Consider the following 17,964-nt stretch of genomic DNA (forward strand, 5'->3'; position numbering starts at 1 on the left):
GAACTAAGGAGAAATTTCCTAAGAGAGAGAACAATTAACCAGTAGAACCCCTTGCCTTCAGAAGTTCTGGGTGCTCCATCACTGAAGGCATTTGAAAAGAGATTGGACAGCAATTTGTCTGAAATGATATAGGGTCTCCTGCTTGAGCAGGGATTGGACTAGAAGACCTCCAAGGTCCTTTCCAACTCTGTTATTCTATCGTTCTGTTATTCTCTTTGTATGTCCCCCCCTAGTTTTTCTCACATGTTGCATCTATGTTTGAATGTATGAGTGGTCTGGATCACATGAATGGGAGGTAGGGCAGCTTAGAATGAGAAGTCACCAACATTTTGAGGGGCTTCAGAATTGCTTCTCCTATAAAAATCTCAGAGATATCTTTTCTGTAACTGATCTATCCTATTTGCAAACATCATCTTCTTTGGATGACCTCTTCTTCTCTTCCCCAATTTGGTTTTGTTCTATATACTTTTGGGAGAGTTTATTGTGCTTGACTGATAGACAGATGGAGAGAGAGAATCCCAAGGTGTCCCAATGCTGCCACCCCAGGACTGGCAAGGCTGTTTTGTTTGATCTACTGATTTTCAAATTGTAGAAGGCCTGACAAGAATTCTTTACCAAAAGATCAAGATAATGCTGCTTAGAAATATATCTGAGATTTCCTCAAACCTGATGATCCTATGTATGTATGTATGTATGTATGTATGTATATGTATATGTATATGTAAAAAAATTTTTCTTTAATTCTTTGTTAGCAATCCCCCCCCAAAAAAATTACACAAATAATGAGTTGTCACAGTTGTGACTTCAGCTTGTTGATGGCCTTGGGTTAGGCTGATACAGGCAATAAGATTTGGCCCGTATTTGGGTCCTGCAAGGTATTCTAAAATACTTAACAAATACTTCACACACACACACACACACACACACACACACACACACACACACACAGATATAATATGTATAAAGTCAGGCAGCTGATTGTAACTCTTATATACTGTTATTTCCTCCTCCAGCAAAGAAGAGAAAATGACTGAAGATGTATTCTTTCTTTATTCTTTACTGGTCAACTGTTGGACACACATGGAATTTGTCTCTGGTGCATAAGCTCTCAGCGTACATACAAACAACAAGGTTATAAATAATAAGATACAAATAGGAGAAGGTAATAGAAAAGATGAGAAAAATAACAATAATACAGCCCTACTATGTGGGAAAATATCCTTAGTCATAAAACAGTGCTGTGATAATTAGGTGTTTAGCAGAGACATGTTTCATTATGTTTTTATTTTGTATTATTTTTTTATGTGCTATTGTGTTTTAGTATGAGACATGTTGGTCATCTCAGTCTAGAACTGAAGAAGTGGAAGGATGACCTAGAAAGTCACACATTTTTTGGATCAAGTAGGCAGATGTTTCTGCTTTGCATCTCCTCTAATCATATTTTTAATATCAACATGAAAAGATGAATAGCATTCAAAAACTGTTTTTATCTCAAAAGGCAAGTCACAAGGAAAATGTTTCCTAAAAGAAGAAATTATGCTAATTACAAACAAATTACACTTATGTAGGATTTATCCTGTGGCTTTAAGTGGGAATATAGGGGGAAGGAGCACTAAACTACTGCTTTGCTACCATTGCAAAAGAATTCTATGTAATCAAAATTCTCGCTTTTTTAAGCTGATTGATCTGAACACAAATGTCTCTTGCTTTGTTTCTATGAAATGAACATTACCAGCCATATTCAATCTAGTTACATACAGGAAAAAAGAGCAAAAAAAATCCCATTATATAAGTACATCGTTTAGGCATTAACAATATAAATAGTGTTCTTTGAACAACTGTGTACTTTTTTATTTGCAATGTTAGTCCATGAAAAGACAAATAATTCTTCATTTAAAACTAGTCTTTCTGAAACAGGCCTTTTTTACCTGGTAGCTTTTAGAGAATAATTTAGATATTAGAAAGGAGGGGAGAGACTGGAAAAAAAGAAGGGGGGGGACAGAAGTTGCTAGGATACGATGGTGCTATCAAAAAAAGATTTCCAAATACCAGGGAAGGAATTATCAACATAAAACATGAGTCCTGCATTTCTGGAATAGAATTTGTTTAATAAATTGTACACAGCTCAAGTGATTTAAGCTGCTAACTTCTGCAGCTGGAACAAATATATGAACTTGTATGTATGAACTTCAAGGTAATAAACAAGATTAAAAAATGAATCTGTATCTTCTCATTTTACATTGTACATGTAAACAAGTGGACAACAACTTATGGTATTCAACGGTTACATAAGGCTAGAGAGATTTGCCACCAAAGTTTTGCCTAGTGTAAAATTCAAAGGAATATCAGAAAACTTGCCAAAATTTTAAGAAGCGTAACAGGCAATTTCAATATTCCTGGAAAAGATGTAATATTTTTTGAAATCTTTTTAAAATGCTTATAAAGCAAGCCCCAAAACAAAAATGAGAAAGGCATTTGTCAGCCACCCTACCAAATTCATACTGGAAGTCAATAGTCTCCTTCCAAACTTCAGTTATTAAGAGAAGGAAGAGATGCAAGCTGCAGTGCTGTTGGTGCAAAATACCTTCTGGGTGGACTTCATTTTAATGGGCACACCATTTTCAATAACTATCCAAAATGATGAATTAGTTTCAAGGAAAGCTGAGGTATCAGCAGAGTAGAATCCTGGCTCCTAGTACCCATAATAAAGCTACTAAATAATATTCATCTAAAATATGTCAACCTGAGTAAAAATGTCCCAAACCCATTATTTTCGATGTTGAGGTCTCACGTAAGATATGAAAACTTGCAGTGATGCTTGCCACCTGAAAGGTTTCTCAAAATGGATGTACATATGAGTCTTTGAAGAAGGCAGTATAGAAATATTAAACATTGGAATCTATTTTTATATAAAATATTATCATGCGTTTGGAATTTCTGATCAGATATAGTTTTCAAATTTACAGGTTTGCCTATATGTTCTACTCAGAAGCAAACCACTCTGAGATCAGTAAGAGGTATTCTTAAATAAGAAAAACTTTACTTTTAGATCTAATACCTTGGTCGACCTTGAGAAACTAAGAAAGGTTGGGTCTGATTAGGTGGGAATTGTCCAAGAAATGCCCAAGCTCTAATCTAGACTGCAAAGTGAGAACATCCTGGTAGAATACGTTGGCAAACCACTTTTGTTTTCTCCAAAATTAAAAGGATATGTTCTAAAAATCATGTCTCTTTAGGGCTACTAGGAGCTGAGCTTTGCTTGAGAGATTCTTTATTTTCTCAACTGCATATAGGATTGCAGCATCAATTTTTTATGTTATCAGATTTTTAAAAAATCTTTTGATGCAAGATTTATTTCTGAACCCCTGTTATGAGCACTCAGTTTATTTATAAGCAGAATGTCAGATGACCACATTAGGATGGATGTAATGAATTCAGCAGTCATTTGTTTGTTTACATTCAAAGGTCAAAGCAAAGCCATAGCTATCCAACTGCAACCTTAAAATGTAAACAGCGCTCTTATTTGGAGTGTCATGTTAGGATGCTCTGAGTGCAATTCCCCTGGGAACCTCTTTCGTTGGTGGGAAAAGTATGTGCAATGTTACTCCCCTATCCAAAGATGCTGGGAACTGTATTTCTGTATTGAAAAAAGCTGCACTGGATATCCTACAGCTCCTTCTCTTCTGCCTTCCCTGGTAATAGAAGACAAGAGAAACTGTTTGTCCTGCTAGATATTTGGTCTACGTTCTTTCTAACCAGCACAAACATTAGCAAGAGACATTGACACAGTGCCCAAGATTTGGAGCGTGAATGATAACAACTGCTAAGGTCAGAGCTTTGGAATGCACCCTGTACAGAGAATTCACTCATATCGGGAATCAAGACAGCTACAGCAATTTAGTAGACATGAATCGTAAGTGGTTTGGAAGTGCTATGTGAGAAGAATTTAAGAACCGCCCCTAGGCTGGATCAAGCCAAAGGTCATCTAGGCACAGTAGCCAATTGAATGGATTTGAGAAGCTCACAAGCCCAGCCTGTCTCTTTCCACTCTCCCTTCCCAGTAAACATATCATGCTGCCTATTATTCAGGGGCCAGTAGACAGCCATTACAGTAGTACAAGCAGCCACTGAAAATTTGATGCTCTGTGAACAGAGCCTCCCCTGAAAGCCATTCAAACGGACCCCCATTCTTGCAATTGGCTAGCAAGAATGCTTCAGTTTCATTTTACAAAGCTATTTAAATCTGCCACTCCTGAATCCTCCTAATTTAAGTGAATAGTGTGGCAACTTTCAAAACTGGGAGAGAAGGAGAAAAACTTCTTTCTCTCCAAATTTTCAAATATTTTTTTTTCCCTTGCTATATTGGAAGACTCGTAATTTGAAGCCCAGCCTATCTATGTACTGTCAAAAAGTCAAAAGCCTAGAGCTGATCTTCCAGCCTCCAATAAAAAGGTCTCCGTTTAATTTCAAAAAGTCATTACTGATGAAGGCAAGGAGTGCCTCATAAATGATTGGACTGAGACAATGTTCCAGAAAACTGGAATGGCACACCTGAAAGGCCACCTCTTGCTTTTATTTATGATACCTACTGACCACTGGAATAGTCAGGAACCTTAATGCAAATATTGTTGTTGTTTTTCTTTTTCTGGGCAACTGCCTGGACCGGTCCCTCCAGAATTCTTGGCAAGATTGCAGAAGTGCTTTTTGCTATTGCCTGCTTCCTAGAGCTGAGGGAAAAGGCTGGACTAGAACTCACCATCTCCCAGTTTCTTAACCGCTACATCAAATTGGCTCCTTTTTTCCCCACTACAATGCTTTATAAAAAAAATTGACTTATATTTTCACCTTTAGGCTTGAATTTATCATAAACTGAAGTTACCTTGTAGCTTCGTATCCAATTCCCTCTCTTGGCAACTGAAAAGAGAAAGCTTCCATAAGCTGCACAGGGAACTACTTTTCTCAGGAAATCAATATCATAAGATAGAAGAGGAAAAGTCTTGTTTCAAGGTTTCCTTAGGAAATTTTCTGGCTATCAAGTATCCTTCCCTAAACTCAAACCAAGATCCCTCCTTCTCTTTTCCTCTTTAACACTTCTACGATTAAAAAACCCCACATACTCTAATTATATAAGTCTTTATTGATTAGCCCTTGGGCCATATCAAAGTGCAAAGTTCCAGCAACAAATTGTTACTAAAATTCGATAAAGGCAATTTAAAATGGAAATTGATGAAATACAATTTAAAATGGAATTTGATAAAATACAATTTAAAATGGAATTAAAATAAAATACAATTTAAGATGAAATAGTAATAAAATACAATCTAAAATGAAATTGTGATAATGTACAATAATTTAAGATATAGATAAAATATGATAACATTATATTTCGGAGTCGCCCTTGCAATCTACCCCAATCAGTCCCACATATGCAGATCTCAACCGGACCATTTTGTTTAAGTACTGTGCTACGTTAAATGTTATTTTTAAGTTCTGGCCGGACATAAGGTAAGTTATTTTGATGTGGGGATCCCAATGGGTCATTCGTTTGGTATATAGACCAAGATACCTGTCTCTCACCCTTTTATACAGACAACAGTCAAATAGGATGTGACATACTCTAATTCTGATGCTGTATCTGCCTGTGCCGAAGTTCTCTTATAACATTTCCACCATACTGATAGCCACAATAAAAGTTAAATGTTTCCCTGAACCAATTGTGTCTCAGTCTAGGGAGTGGTGCTCAATTCCGTTTCTTAGCCGAGGGAGCCAGGGTTGTCCAAAGACATTTCCCAGGTCATGTGGCATGACAATATTCCCACCGAAGTGATACGTATTTATGTACTTGCATTTGCATGCTTTCGAACTGCGAGGTTGGCAGGAGCTGGGGCAAATAACAGGAGCTCACCCCGCCATGCAGTATTCGGGTCTCAAACCCAGCTTACAAGCTCGGTGTCTTTAACTGCTGAGCCATTGCGCCCCCCCCCAATAGCAACAATAGAGCGGTAGATATTGACAGTTTATACTCTCCAGATGGGTTCTCACATAATGACCCGTCTGAAATACAGTTCACAGAAAGTCAGAGTGTAAATACCTTTTGCTATAGCATCACTGTAAGTGGCCAGGGAAAATTTCTGTGTGACCTGAAAGTGGTAGGGGATAGCTTCTACATAGGCAAAAGCCATATGCTAATATTAATTCTTGATGCCATCTTTTAAGCAGGTTAGAAAAGAGCAGCCCAAAATACCTTTAATTCCAGAGAATATAATAAATGAAGGCCAATGTTTAGGGAATTCCTACTGCAGCATTAACTCTACCTTTCAGTATTCCATATTTTCTACAGAACAAAGAAAACAGCCAAAGTGTAAGCATCTGTCATATCACCCATTTAAATTTACCTCAACATTTTTAGTGGGAATTTTAAAGGTTTGCGTAGCCCAAATAGCATCTTGATGCATTGTTGAGCAACACTAAAGGAAATGTAATGTCAGCTGAAAACTTATCATCAACGATTTGGATGAGGGGATAGATGGGGAACTCATCAAATTTGCAGATGACACCAAGCTGGCAGGAATAGCCAATACTCCAGAAGATAGGCTTAAGATACAGGAGGATCTGGACAGACTCGAACACTGGGCACTATCTAACAAAATGAAATTCAATTGTGAAAAAAGTAAGGTTCTACATTTAGGCAGGAAAAATCAAATGCACAAGTATAGTATAGGTGGTACCTTGCTCAATAGTAGTAACTGTGAGAGAGATCTCGGAGTCCTAGTGGACAATCACTTAAATATGAGCCAGCAGTGTGCTGCAGCTGCCAAAAAAGCCAACACAGTGTTAGGCTGCATTAACAGAGGGATAGAATCAAGATCAAGTGAAGTACTAATACCACTTTACAATACCTTGGTAAGGCCACACCTGGAATACTGCATCCAGTTTTGGTCACCACGAAGTAAAAAAGATGTCGAGACTCTAGAAAGAGTACAGAGAAGAGCAACAAAGATGATTGGGGGACTGGAGGCTAAAACATGTAGGGAACGGTTGCTGGAATTGGGTATGTGTAGTTTAATGAAGAGAAGAGTGAGGGGTGACATGATAGCAGTGTTCCAATATCTCAGGGGCTGCCACAAAGAAGAGGGAGCCAAGCTATTCTCCAAAGCACCTGAAAGCAGGACAAGAAGCAATGGATGGAAACTAGTCATGGAGAGAAGCAACCTAGAACTAAGGAGAAACTTCCTGACAGTTAGAACAACTAACCAGTGGAACAACCTGCCTCCAGAAGTGGTGAATGCTCCAACACTGGAAGTTTTTAAGAAGAGACTGGACAGCCATTTGTCTGAAATGGTATAGGGTTTCCTGCCTTAGCAGGGGGTTGGACTAGATGATCTCCAAGGTCCCTTCCAACTTCTTCTTCTTCTTCTTCTTCTTCTTCTTCTTATTATTATTATTATTATTATTATTATTATTATTATTATTATTATTATTATTATTATTAACAACATTAAATGAGACTGGCATAAAAGAACACATAAATTGAATTTTAAAAATAAAAAAATAAGTAAGAGTCAGCTCTTGAAATCTTCTCAAATAACACTACCAACCCTCTTGAACTAATAGTAATACTAGCATCATAATTTATGCTAGTGTTATAGATAAGAACAGCTAAAAGACATTTTAATGTTTTAGACAATTCCCTGACAAAAATCAGCAAACAATGGGATCTTAACAATCAAATTATTTTTGCAGTACAACACAGAAATTTATTTCTAGATGTCAGAGGCAAGCAATTTCCCCTTATGCAGTTCTGAAAAATTAGGTCCCTAAAGACAACTAGCAAAGGAGATCACCCATGTGTAAAAGTAACCTTGTCTGTGTGTGCAGCTAATGGTGATATAAATCTGAGTACATAGTTTCACTGATAAGGAGAGTCATCATGAGCAAACTGTTAACTAAATATGGATGAGGATGTTTTTAGCATCAATAATCACACACTGTGAAACTATGTGTATATACATATTGGAATTCCATATCTTTGTTATTGCCACTGTTGCTAAAAACCAAAATATAAAAAAGCTTGGGGAAAAGAGGTAAACAACTGCATGTTCAGTTTTTATCTTTATTACAAACCTTTTTAGGAGATGCATTTGAATGAGCACTAAACAGCAGCTTTCCCTTATATGTGAAGAATGCTAGAAAGACTGTTTATGTGGGAAGGAAATTATATGTTTGAAAACCTTTCTATGTGTTTATAAACACTTTAAAAAAAAGACATTTCCTGCAAGACAAAAACGCCAATACTTTTGAAATCAAACACTGCAATCTAATGAAAAAAAAATGCCATTAAACAATTTTCAACTATAGTCAGTCCTCAATTTACAACCTTAATGGAGACTGCTCATTGCCGTCATAACTCATGATGGTCATAAAGCAGGTCATGACATGACCAGACCTGTTTTTACTACTTTTTTTGTAGCAGTCATTAAGTGAACCCATTGTTCACTATGGGGCATTTTTTTTTCAAAAATTGGAAATAAATGCGGCTGTAAATCATAGTCACTTGACTATGGGATGTTGCAAACAGCCATAAATGTGGGCCAGTTGCTTATATATATATTTTGTTATAATTTGTATTAAAGAAATTTTAACAAAGTAAAAACTAAGAGAAATAAATAAAAGGAAAGAATAGTAAACTATGAAAAAAATAAAACAGAAAAGGAAATAGAAAAGAAGAAGAAAGAAAAATAAAAAGTAACATTATAAAGAATCAGCTTCTGATCTTTGTGACAGCAGTTATAAATTTTTACTTTGCCCTTTCTCTATATGGTTACATCATAATTTCCTTCTTTCCATAAGCCACCCTTTTTAATCTTCAAACTCATAAATCACAAGTCCATTTTTCTTTTTTTTTTTTAGCAAAAAAATACAAGGGGTTTTCAGTCATTAATAAATATAGCTGTCATCTTTCTCTAATCAAACAGGTTCATCTTTGCCATTTCTGCTAGTTCTGTCAACTTCACCAACCATTCTTCTTTGTAATCATGTATTTAAAAAATACACTTCCATGTCTCTTTTCTAATAGACTTCCCATTAATCCCAGCAAGAAAAATTCTGATTTGAGTTAAAATATTGATCTTTAAAATTCTTTGTATCATTACATGTATCTCAACCCAGACATTTCTTGTTTTTTACAAATCCACTAAGTATGCCAAAAGAACCCTTCATGCTGTTTATGTTTCTAACATAAATTTGAAGTACTCATTTCTCATGTAAGATTACATATGAAGCAACAGATCTTTAACCAGAGACATCAGTCCTAAAGCTTTCTAGAATTTTGGTAATTTCTCTTCCATTTCTGAGGTGCAAAGTGCATTAAGTTTACTTCAGGCTTGATGCCCTCTTTCAATTTTTTTTATCCTGCCCTTATTATTTTTATAGATAGCTCAAGGCAACAAACATACCTAATACTGCTTCCTTTTCCTATTTTCTCCACAACATCAACCCTGTGAGATGAGTTGGGCTGAGAGTGTGATTAGCCCAAAGTCACCCAGGTGACTTTCATGCCTAAGGTGGGACTAGAACTCACAGTGTCCTGGTTTCTAGCCCAGGGTCATTACTACTCCATAAATGTACACACAGTGGGAAAATCAGGGTCCTGTTTATCTGCTTCTGAAGATCTGAATCTCAGAGGAGTCTAATTACCAAACAAAAAATAACTGAGAAGCTATGTGTTGCCTAAGGATGATGGGTCTAGGAAGTTAAGACAGTATGATGGACTCCAGCTAGTTCCACAGCAAACAATCAGAAGCCTACAATGCCTTACCAATGCCTGAGTAACTAATTAAGTGGGATATTACTTTGGACAATCACACTCTGCCTCTAGTCTACCACTCACCTCTTCTACCAAGACTGCAATTTTAGACACACTGTGCACTATGTTAGCAAGCATAGGCTGCTCTTTTCATTCATTAAACTGCTGCAAATATATAGAAAAGAAGATACCTTAATTGGTCTTCCATCGGGTGTGAGCACCTCCTCTGACAGCTCCATCATCTTCAGGGCCATCAGGGCAATTGGCTTTGCATGATTCAGGTTCTGCCTGTGGAGCCCGGCCGCCACACAGTATGCATCGCCTATTGTTTCCACCTGCAGCAATCAGGAAAATCATATGCAAACATATGATAATGAGTAGGGAATCGGTACCATTAAGTATTTACAATCACCAAATACTGTTTAAAAACATGTCAGCACAGCATCAATAAGAGAAGCTATTAGAAAAGGGAGTATAATTATCCTCCAAGTTTGTAAACAGGCACCATCAAATCTTGACACTTCGCTGCAGTTATTTTCCATAGTGATCAAGACAACCATTGCACTCAAGACAACTTGTTCTACAAAGTGAGTAATAGGAGCTTATAGCAAAAGAAAGTAGATTGTTTGAAATATCATTACATGGATTACTGAATATGTAATACCAGTAAAAAAAAGTGTCTACATGCTTTGCAACCATGGTTCATGTTTTTGTTTAGATTGAAGCCCATTCTCAAGGTATTTATTTATTATTTTAATTATAAGGGTTATAGTCTGCTTCCATCAGAATCAACTCTTAGAGCCATACTATTACCACCTTCCCAAATCAGATTAAAGCAACCAACAAAATACAGATTCTCTATAATTCCACAGTGTAGACAGTCCTTACTTAACAAAAATGATTAAATCACCTAATAATTAAATTCAGTGGCCAATCAAAGTTATGCTGGCACTGAATAAGGAGACCTATGGCCAGTCCTTGTAGTTGCAGCCATTGCAATGTCTCTATGATTGCAATTCAGGCCCTTGGCAACTGGCTCACAATTATGACAGTCACAGCATCCTACAGTCACATGGTTGTGATTTGTAACCTTCCCTGCCAGCTTCCAACAAGCAAAGTTGACAAGGTGGTCATAAATAGTGATCACAATCATACAATATCACACTTTAAAATCCCACAGGATTTGCTTAACAACAACTTGAACTGCTGCAACTGCAGTCATAAGGTGACATAGTTATATGACATTGCACTTTATGAGCACAATGCTTAATATTGGAGTTGTTAGTCCCAATTACTGTTGTTAAGCAAGGACTACCTGTATCACAGTATAGGATCAGGATGACATCAACATTTTCCTAAATATAATTAAAACATCTGGAGTTCAGAGATGACTAAAGTCCAGAAGGATGACAGGACTTTTAGTTTAATGTCTGGGATGATTTTGTGGAGATTTATCTGTGAAGATTCTCAGTCATCCAGGTCATGGTTATCCCAAAAGTGCTTTTTCAAGAGACAACTGGACTTTTTTTGTTTTTCTGGAAGACATTTTGCTTCTCATCCAAGAAGCTTCTTCAGTTCTGACTGAATGGTGGGGAAAGGAATGATTTATATTCCTTGCAGCCATCTGGTTGTTAGCACTCTTTCTGAGAATTGTTGAGGTGATTTGGGGGTTTATCTGTACCTTCAGGTTCACCTGAATCAGAGTGCAAATGGGTGTGGAACCTACTTGGGGACTGCTGAAAGGACTGTGTTGTAGACAGGAGATAGATGGTGTCGTATTCCTCCCCCTCTGTTTGTCCAGAATGTGGACTTTTGTGCAGATTTTTTTTAGGAGATCTGAATCTCTGCTTTACAGAGACTTGAAGCAGACTCTGATGGAGCCAATTATCTTATTTGTCCTCAGGAAAGATTCTTAAAGGGAGGAGAAGGATGCCAAGCTGACTTTGACTTGGATTTTTCTTTACTATTCAATTCCTGACAGTGCAGGCTAACAATTTGCAACATTAGTATTTTAACTGGTACACAGTCATAATCCACTGGAAGGCATGTAGATCAGAGGAAAGGCGCAAGAGAAAGGAAGCAAATAATGCAAATGCAGGCTAGGTAATTTTCTTTCTTTCTTTCTTTATTAGAGTTCCTGCTTTGAATTGCACCTTTAAATCACAGAGAAACAGAGCAAATATTTTGCAGGCAAACTTTCATCTCTTTGTTTGCAGAAATACAGCCTTAAAATACTGTTAGAAGTCCCATGTTTTTGATCAAAAAATAGAGGATAAAAGTTCTAAATACATGCTGGTTGTCAAGTTCCTGAATTTTGATCACATGACCCCAGGGATGCTCCAATGATTATCAGTGTGAGGGCTTGTCGTAACTCAGTTTTTCCAGTGCTATTTGTAACTTCTAATAGTCACTAAATGAGTGGTTCTAACTCAAGGACTACCTGTATGCTGCCTAATTCCTAGCCCTTGTCATACTACTACCAAAAAGTATCCAATATGGTTGCCTTAGCATAAATGGTCAATTATACCATTCTCTCTTTAACTGTAAAATATCATCATTTGTTACTAAGATGATCAACAAACATGACAAAGAAATATGTCCCAGACATTTTAACTTGAGCAGTCAAATTTTGTTTATTGAGGCATGAAATGCTGGCAGTGTTTTATTTGAAACAGTTGCATCTGAATTTGTATTTTTCCTTTCTTGCAACAGGCATCAAAAGTGCAATGACACTTCTGACTTCTGTTCCTGGGGAAAAAAATCAAAGGGCAAAGAAGAGGCAGTGGAGCTTGGAAACTTTGGTCCACATGAAGAAGATTAAAACAGTTCCTTCCTAGCTGTTCCCAGAAGTAGTTATGCAAACAGCTGCTTTAGTCTGGCAATATTCTGTCTATAGAACAATAAAGGAAAAATACTCTTAAATAACTGTACAGGTCATTTTTGATTCTTGGGGTCTGACAGAAACCAAAATCATGATTGCTAATATTACTTTTTTTTACAGTAACAGAATCTTGCAAGTCGAAATGTGTGCCCCCCCCTCCTTCTTCCTTTATCTTCATGACAATTAAGGAGGGACTTGTCTGAGATGCTTACTTGGATTACAGTTCTAGCTTAGACTCAAATTTCTTTTGTATTGTATTGTCTTGGTAGCAGCTCTTTTTACTATTCCTCAAAATTATTCCTTTGCCCATTACAGTGCACCCTATCATATTTTACTTTAGAAGCGTGTATATGATTTTTTCTTGCACCAACTTCAAATCAAAGAGGATGACAGAGGTAGCATTACCTGATCTGAACTGCACAAATCAAGATAAACAGATGACAGCATCAAGACACAAAGAAATCTAGAGGTCATCCAGAATTGTGCATCCCCAGACAAGAGAATCAGCAATGTACTAAAGATCTGGTAATAGTGTGTTATTTGGCTAACCTGAACACTTCTCTCTCCACTACCACCTAAAATAACAGTTATGCAAGAAGACATATGTAATTAAATGATTTTGCTATGCTGTTGTTGTTTTTTCTCATCCAGTTGCAGGAGTAAAAAAGCTAAGGGAAAGACCCCACTGCTTAGTACTTGGGAGCTGTTCACAGTGCTGGAGGAGAACTGGTTGCACACTATTTCAATAACATTCCATATGTGGTTGGTAGAGTACGAGTAGTCCCACAGATTATTTTCTGTCCACTTCTCAAAATGCTCTCTCTCTCTCTCTCTCTCTCTCTCTCTCTCTCTCTCTCTCTCTCTCTCTCTCTCTCTCTCTCTCTCTCTCTCTCTCACACACACACACACACCCACACACCCACACCCACACCCACTTGGATAGCTAGAGCATTGCCTTTGACTCAGGAAACCAGGATTCAAATCCAGTGGGTACCTTTCCTTGGGCAAAGACCTCCTAATTTTCACATGCCTACCTCAAATTATGAAAATGACATAAATTAGAAGAGTCATGACAGCTGGATGTTACCCAATTTAACAAGATCTGCATCAGATGTTGGGGAACCAGATCAATCTGATGGTAAGTGGGCTACTGGAACAAACCATACATGGTCAAGGCAAAAGCACCTGGAATTGATGGAATGCTATCACAACACCAGATCTAATGAGAGGGGGCATAGGAAACATGAGGGAACTATACATGGACAGAAGGCTGCATTTCTGAGAAACAGCTAGTTGTCCAATGCTTCAACATAGCGAAGAGGAAGCTGCTCTCACAAGCTGAGACAGAACAACTACACATTACATCCCAGACTCAAGAAGACCCCAAAGAACAAGTGGATGTGAAGCCAACACCTGAAGCTGGAATGTCACCAAAACCCTATCCATTTCAGAGCATAGTTGTGGATATGTGGCGTGGGATCATGGATAAACTAGCTACAGTTAACCCTCAAGACTAGTTACCAAGGCTCAGTAGAGATATAATCAGTATGCTAGAAGATGCCAATAGAGCCTTCATGACAACCTGTACTATCACATAACTCAAACCAATGAACTGGTATATGCTATAATTGCTGTAATCCCGAAGAGGGTTATCACATGATACAAAATAACAGCAGTACAAAACACACACACACATACACACACCCCTGAGGAAGATGAGGTTAGAAGCTAAGATCAAGGCAATTAGGAGAGAGATTAAAATAATACATAATTTTATAAAAATTCTCTTTAAGGATCAAACTTAATATAAATCCTTTTAGTCCCATAATTTTCCATTGTTCCATTTGTCTATTGTAACCAGCATTTTTAGCTCATTTTCTCAAATACTAGACAATGCATGACCCCTAGGGTTATCCTTTCAAATATATCTTTTTACTAGATTCCTCAATGCCTTCAACAATGACAGAGTCTCTTATGTACTGTACTGCCTTCTCGGGAAAGTTTTGGATGCATTCAGAGATGCATCTGCCTTGAAAATAGCATGTTGAACTGTATAGCACAATCAAATATCAGCACAAGATATGTTTTATCAGCCCACAGTGTATTGCTATAACTTTGATGTCATAACACGTTTTAAAATTTTTTCCAAATTTCAATTCCACAGTAGTCATGGGTCCTGGGTTTTAGAAGCATTTGGTAAATTAATCCAACTGAGTTAAATTGGTTCAAAACATTTCGCCCTATGAATCACTGTTTTGCTCAGTTAAAGGTTACAGGGCAGAGAGTTTTAGTATAAAGATTCTTTCCCTCGTTCTTCTTGTGGCCCAAGTTTCAACAAGAGCTTATACATTTTAGCAATATCATATCATTAGTATATAATTATATTACAAACTCCTTCTTACACTTGCTCAAACTTTTATCCACTTTAAATCTTTCTGATAATTTTACACAAGGAAACCACAAGGACACCCTTCTATTGTCAAATTTTCTCTTGATTTTATTTTGCAATCCCCTTCAACAAATTCTAGTATATTACAATAAGTTACCCATTTATGTTTACTTATTCTTTCTTGTCTTTAAAATGCTTTTACACTGAGCCACGGTATTTTCATGCAGAATCTAAATTTATATTTATTCCATACTCTAAAATGGCCCACCTGATGATTGTTAAAATCTACACTATCCTAGCCTTAATATCCATGCCACCCAAATCTCAGATCATGTCCTTCTAACTCAATTAGCCTTCTATTTCTTAACATCCTCCCACTCTTTCATCCAAACTGAACAACAGAAAGCAAAATATAATTTCAGATTTGGTGGACCCAATCCTCCTCTTGTAGTATCTTACATTTTTTTGCCCTGCTAAAGAAATTTAGATAGATCCTTGCCATGGAGCCTTGGTGGAGCAGTGGGCTAATGCCTCCTTAAGTAACACCAGCTGCCTGCAATTAGTGCAGGTTCGAGTCCCATCAGGCTCAAGGTTGACTCAGCCTTCCATCCTTCCGAGGTAGGTAAAATGAGGACCCAGATTGTTGGGGGCAATTAAGCTGACTTAGTAATAATGCCGCTGGGGTGTGTGTGAAAGCCCTAATAAGCAGGCATATACATAGAATGAAGGCTACTGCTAAGCTTGTAAGCCGCCCTGAGTCTTCGGAGAAGGGCGGGATATAAATGGAATTAAAATAAAATAAATAAATAAAAATAGTTTAAACGGTATATTAGTGGTCAAAATAGTTATTGTCTGAAACAAAAACAACATTCTAGGTAAAACATTCATCTTAAACACAAATGTCCCATTTTAATGTGTCTTGTTTTACTTCATTTCATGTCATAACATAGTTATTTTGAAATAACAAATTATTCATGTTTATTATAATTATGCCCAAATAAGCTGTCTTATTCATCAATTTTCTTTCATCTTATATTTTCATGTTTTTTTGCTAGGACCTTTGCCTTCTGTTTATTAATTTTCAGTAAAAAGAAAGCAGTGAGCTCTAAGGGACTATTTTCTATCCACCTTTTCATGGTTTCCCTGAAGAATTCATCCTTGAAAGGAGCGAACATAAGATCAGACCTAGGAGGCCACTGCAGTTTTACAGAATTCAGTAGAGAAGGGAGACAGTCCAAGCCGTACTGTGGTTAATATAATTGCTGGTATGGATAAATTGGCTAAACTGCCTTCCCTGGTTGTTAAAAAGAATAGTTTCCTAAAAGATGTAGCATCTGCCTATAAGTAAAGGGCTTTGCATGACTAGAGCGTTTTCTAAAAGGCTCATAAACGAAGAGGTCTGTAAACATTAGAGTTGCTTCAGTGGGTTAATGCGTATATGTGTTGCTTTCCAGCTAATCAATAATATAGAATAGATCAATGTTTCTCAGTCACAGCAACTTTAAGGTGTGTGGACAATGTCTACGAAGTCTACAGTCTTAAAGTACTGACACTGAGAAATGGTGGTATAAATAATAGGTTGTCTTTATACAGTACTCATCCACCCACATACATTGTTATCAACATACATATTAACATTCACTTAATTTTACAATCAAATGTTGGACTGATTGCGATATTGGTCTGTCTGTCAGTCTGTCAGTCTGTCTGTCTGTCTGTCTGTCTGTCTGTCTGTCTGTCTGTCTGTCTATCTATCTATCTATCTATCTATCTATCTATCTATCTATCTATCATCTATTTGCATGCAGTTGATTCCCATGTTTTGGGGAAATATTGGGATACCGTGGCCACATTATATGGTGCAGAGAGGTATTGAAGAACTCCAACATATAGGTAGCCTTGACTTACAACCATTTAAGTATCCTCATGATCACATGATCAAAATCCAGGTCCTTGGTAACTGGTATGTATTTACGATAGTTGCAGCATCTGGAATTGTGTGATTGTTATTTGCAACCTTACCAGTCGGCTTCTAACAAGCAAAATCTGTGAAGGAAGCTGGATTTGCTTGATTTACTTAACAACTACAGTGTTGAACAATGATGGCAAAAAAGGTGGTAAAATTAGGTGTGATTCATTTGATGGAAAATCTGGTCCCAACTGTGGTCATAAGTAGAAGACTACATGGATCTGTCATCTCTCCATGCAGAAACTGCATGTTCATCTTTCGATGCCCATAGAAGAGCTTCAATTTGCCTTGCTGAACTAGACCCCTTTTTAAAAAAAATCTGTTTCTTTCTTTTTTTAATTTATTCTTTGTTTTCTACATTGTCCATAACTGACATGGCTTGTAATTTATCTTTCAAATGGAGCAAAACAAATCTCTAAACCATTCATCTTGTAGAAGTTAAAGACACTGAAGGGGGAGATAATTTAGGAATGACACTGAAATGATAGCAACATTTAACAGGTGGCAATATAGAAAATTATTTGTAGAGGGGAAAATGAACAAAGTAGAACATGTCTTCACAGAAAAAAATATCTATATGTTGGATCTGTATCAAGATGATATTGGTCCCCAGCGGCTTTATGGAGGTTACCATTCTTTGATGCCACTACCTCTCTTTTCCCAACAATCAAAGAATAATATCACAGGATGTTCTTTTGCAGTGATGGCGAACCTTTTAGAGACCAAGTGCCCAAACCACAACCCAAAACCCACTTATTTATTGCAAAGTGCCAGGCCCGCATCAGCATTGTGGTGCCCTTGGGGGGGCATGGGGGCATGGCCCACTGTATGGCTACGGTTGTCACAGCAGACTGGGTGGGCATGGCTGGGGTGGGCATGGCCACCTCTATTTTGCTCATGGGGGGACACCTAAGGGGGCC

At 37.3% G+C, this 17,964-nt stretch overlaps 1 protein-coding gene across 1 annotated transcript in view; it reads right to left on the reverse strand.

The window, feature by feature from the left end:
* GUCY1A2 (guanylate cyclase 1 soluble subunit alpha 2) overlaps positions 1 to 17,964 on the reverse strand; it is a 194,517-nt gene that overhangs the window by 70,557 nt on the left and 105,996 nt on the right. The window contains exon 6 of the mRNA XM_081326290.1: positions 9,997 to 10,140. Coding sequence (XP_081182416.1) covers positions 9,997 to 10,140 — 144 coding nt within the window. The remainder of the gene's footprint in view (positions 1 to 9,996; positions 10,141 to 17,964) is intronic.

This window comes from Vipera berus, assembly GCF_964194415.1.
Source record: "Vipera berus genome assembly, chromosome: 4".
Classification (NCBI taxonomy): Eukaryota; Metazoa; Chordata; class Lepidosauria; order Squamata; family Viperidae; genus Vipera; species Vipera berus.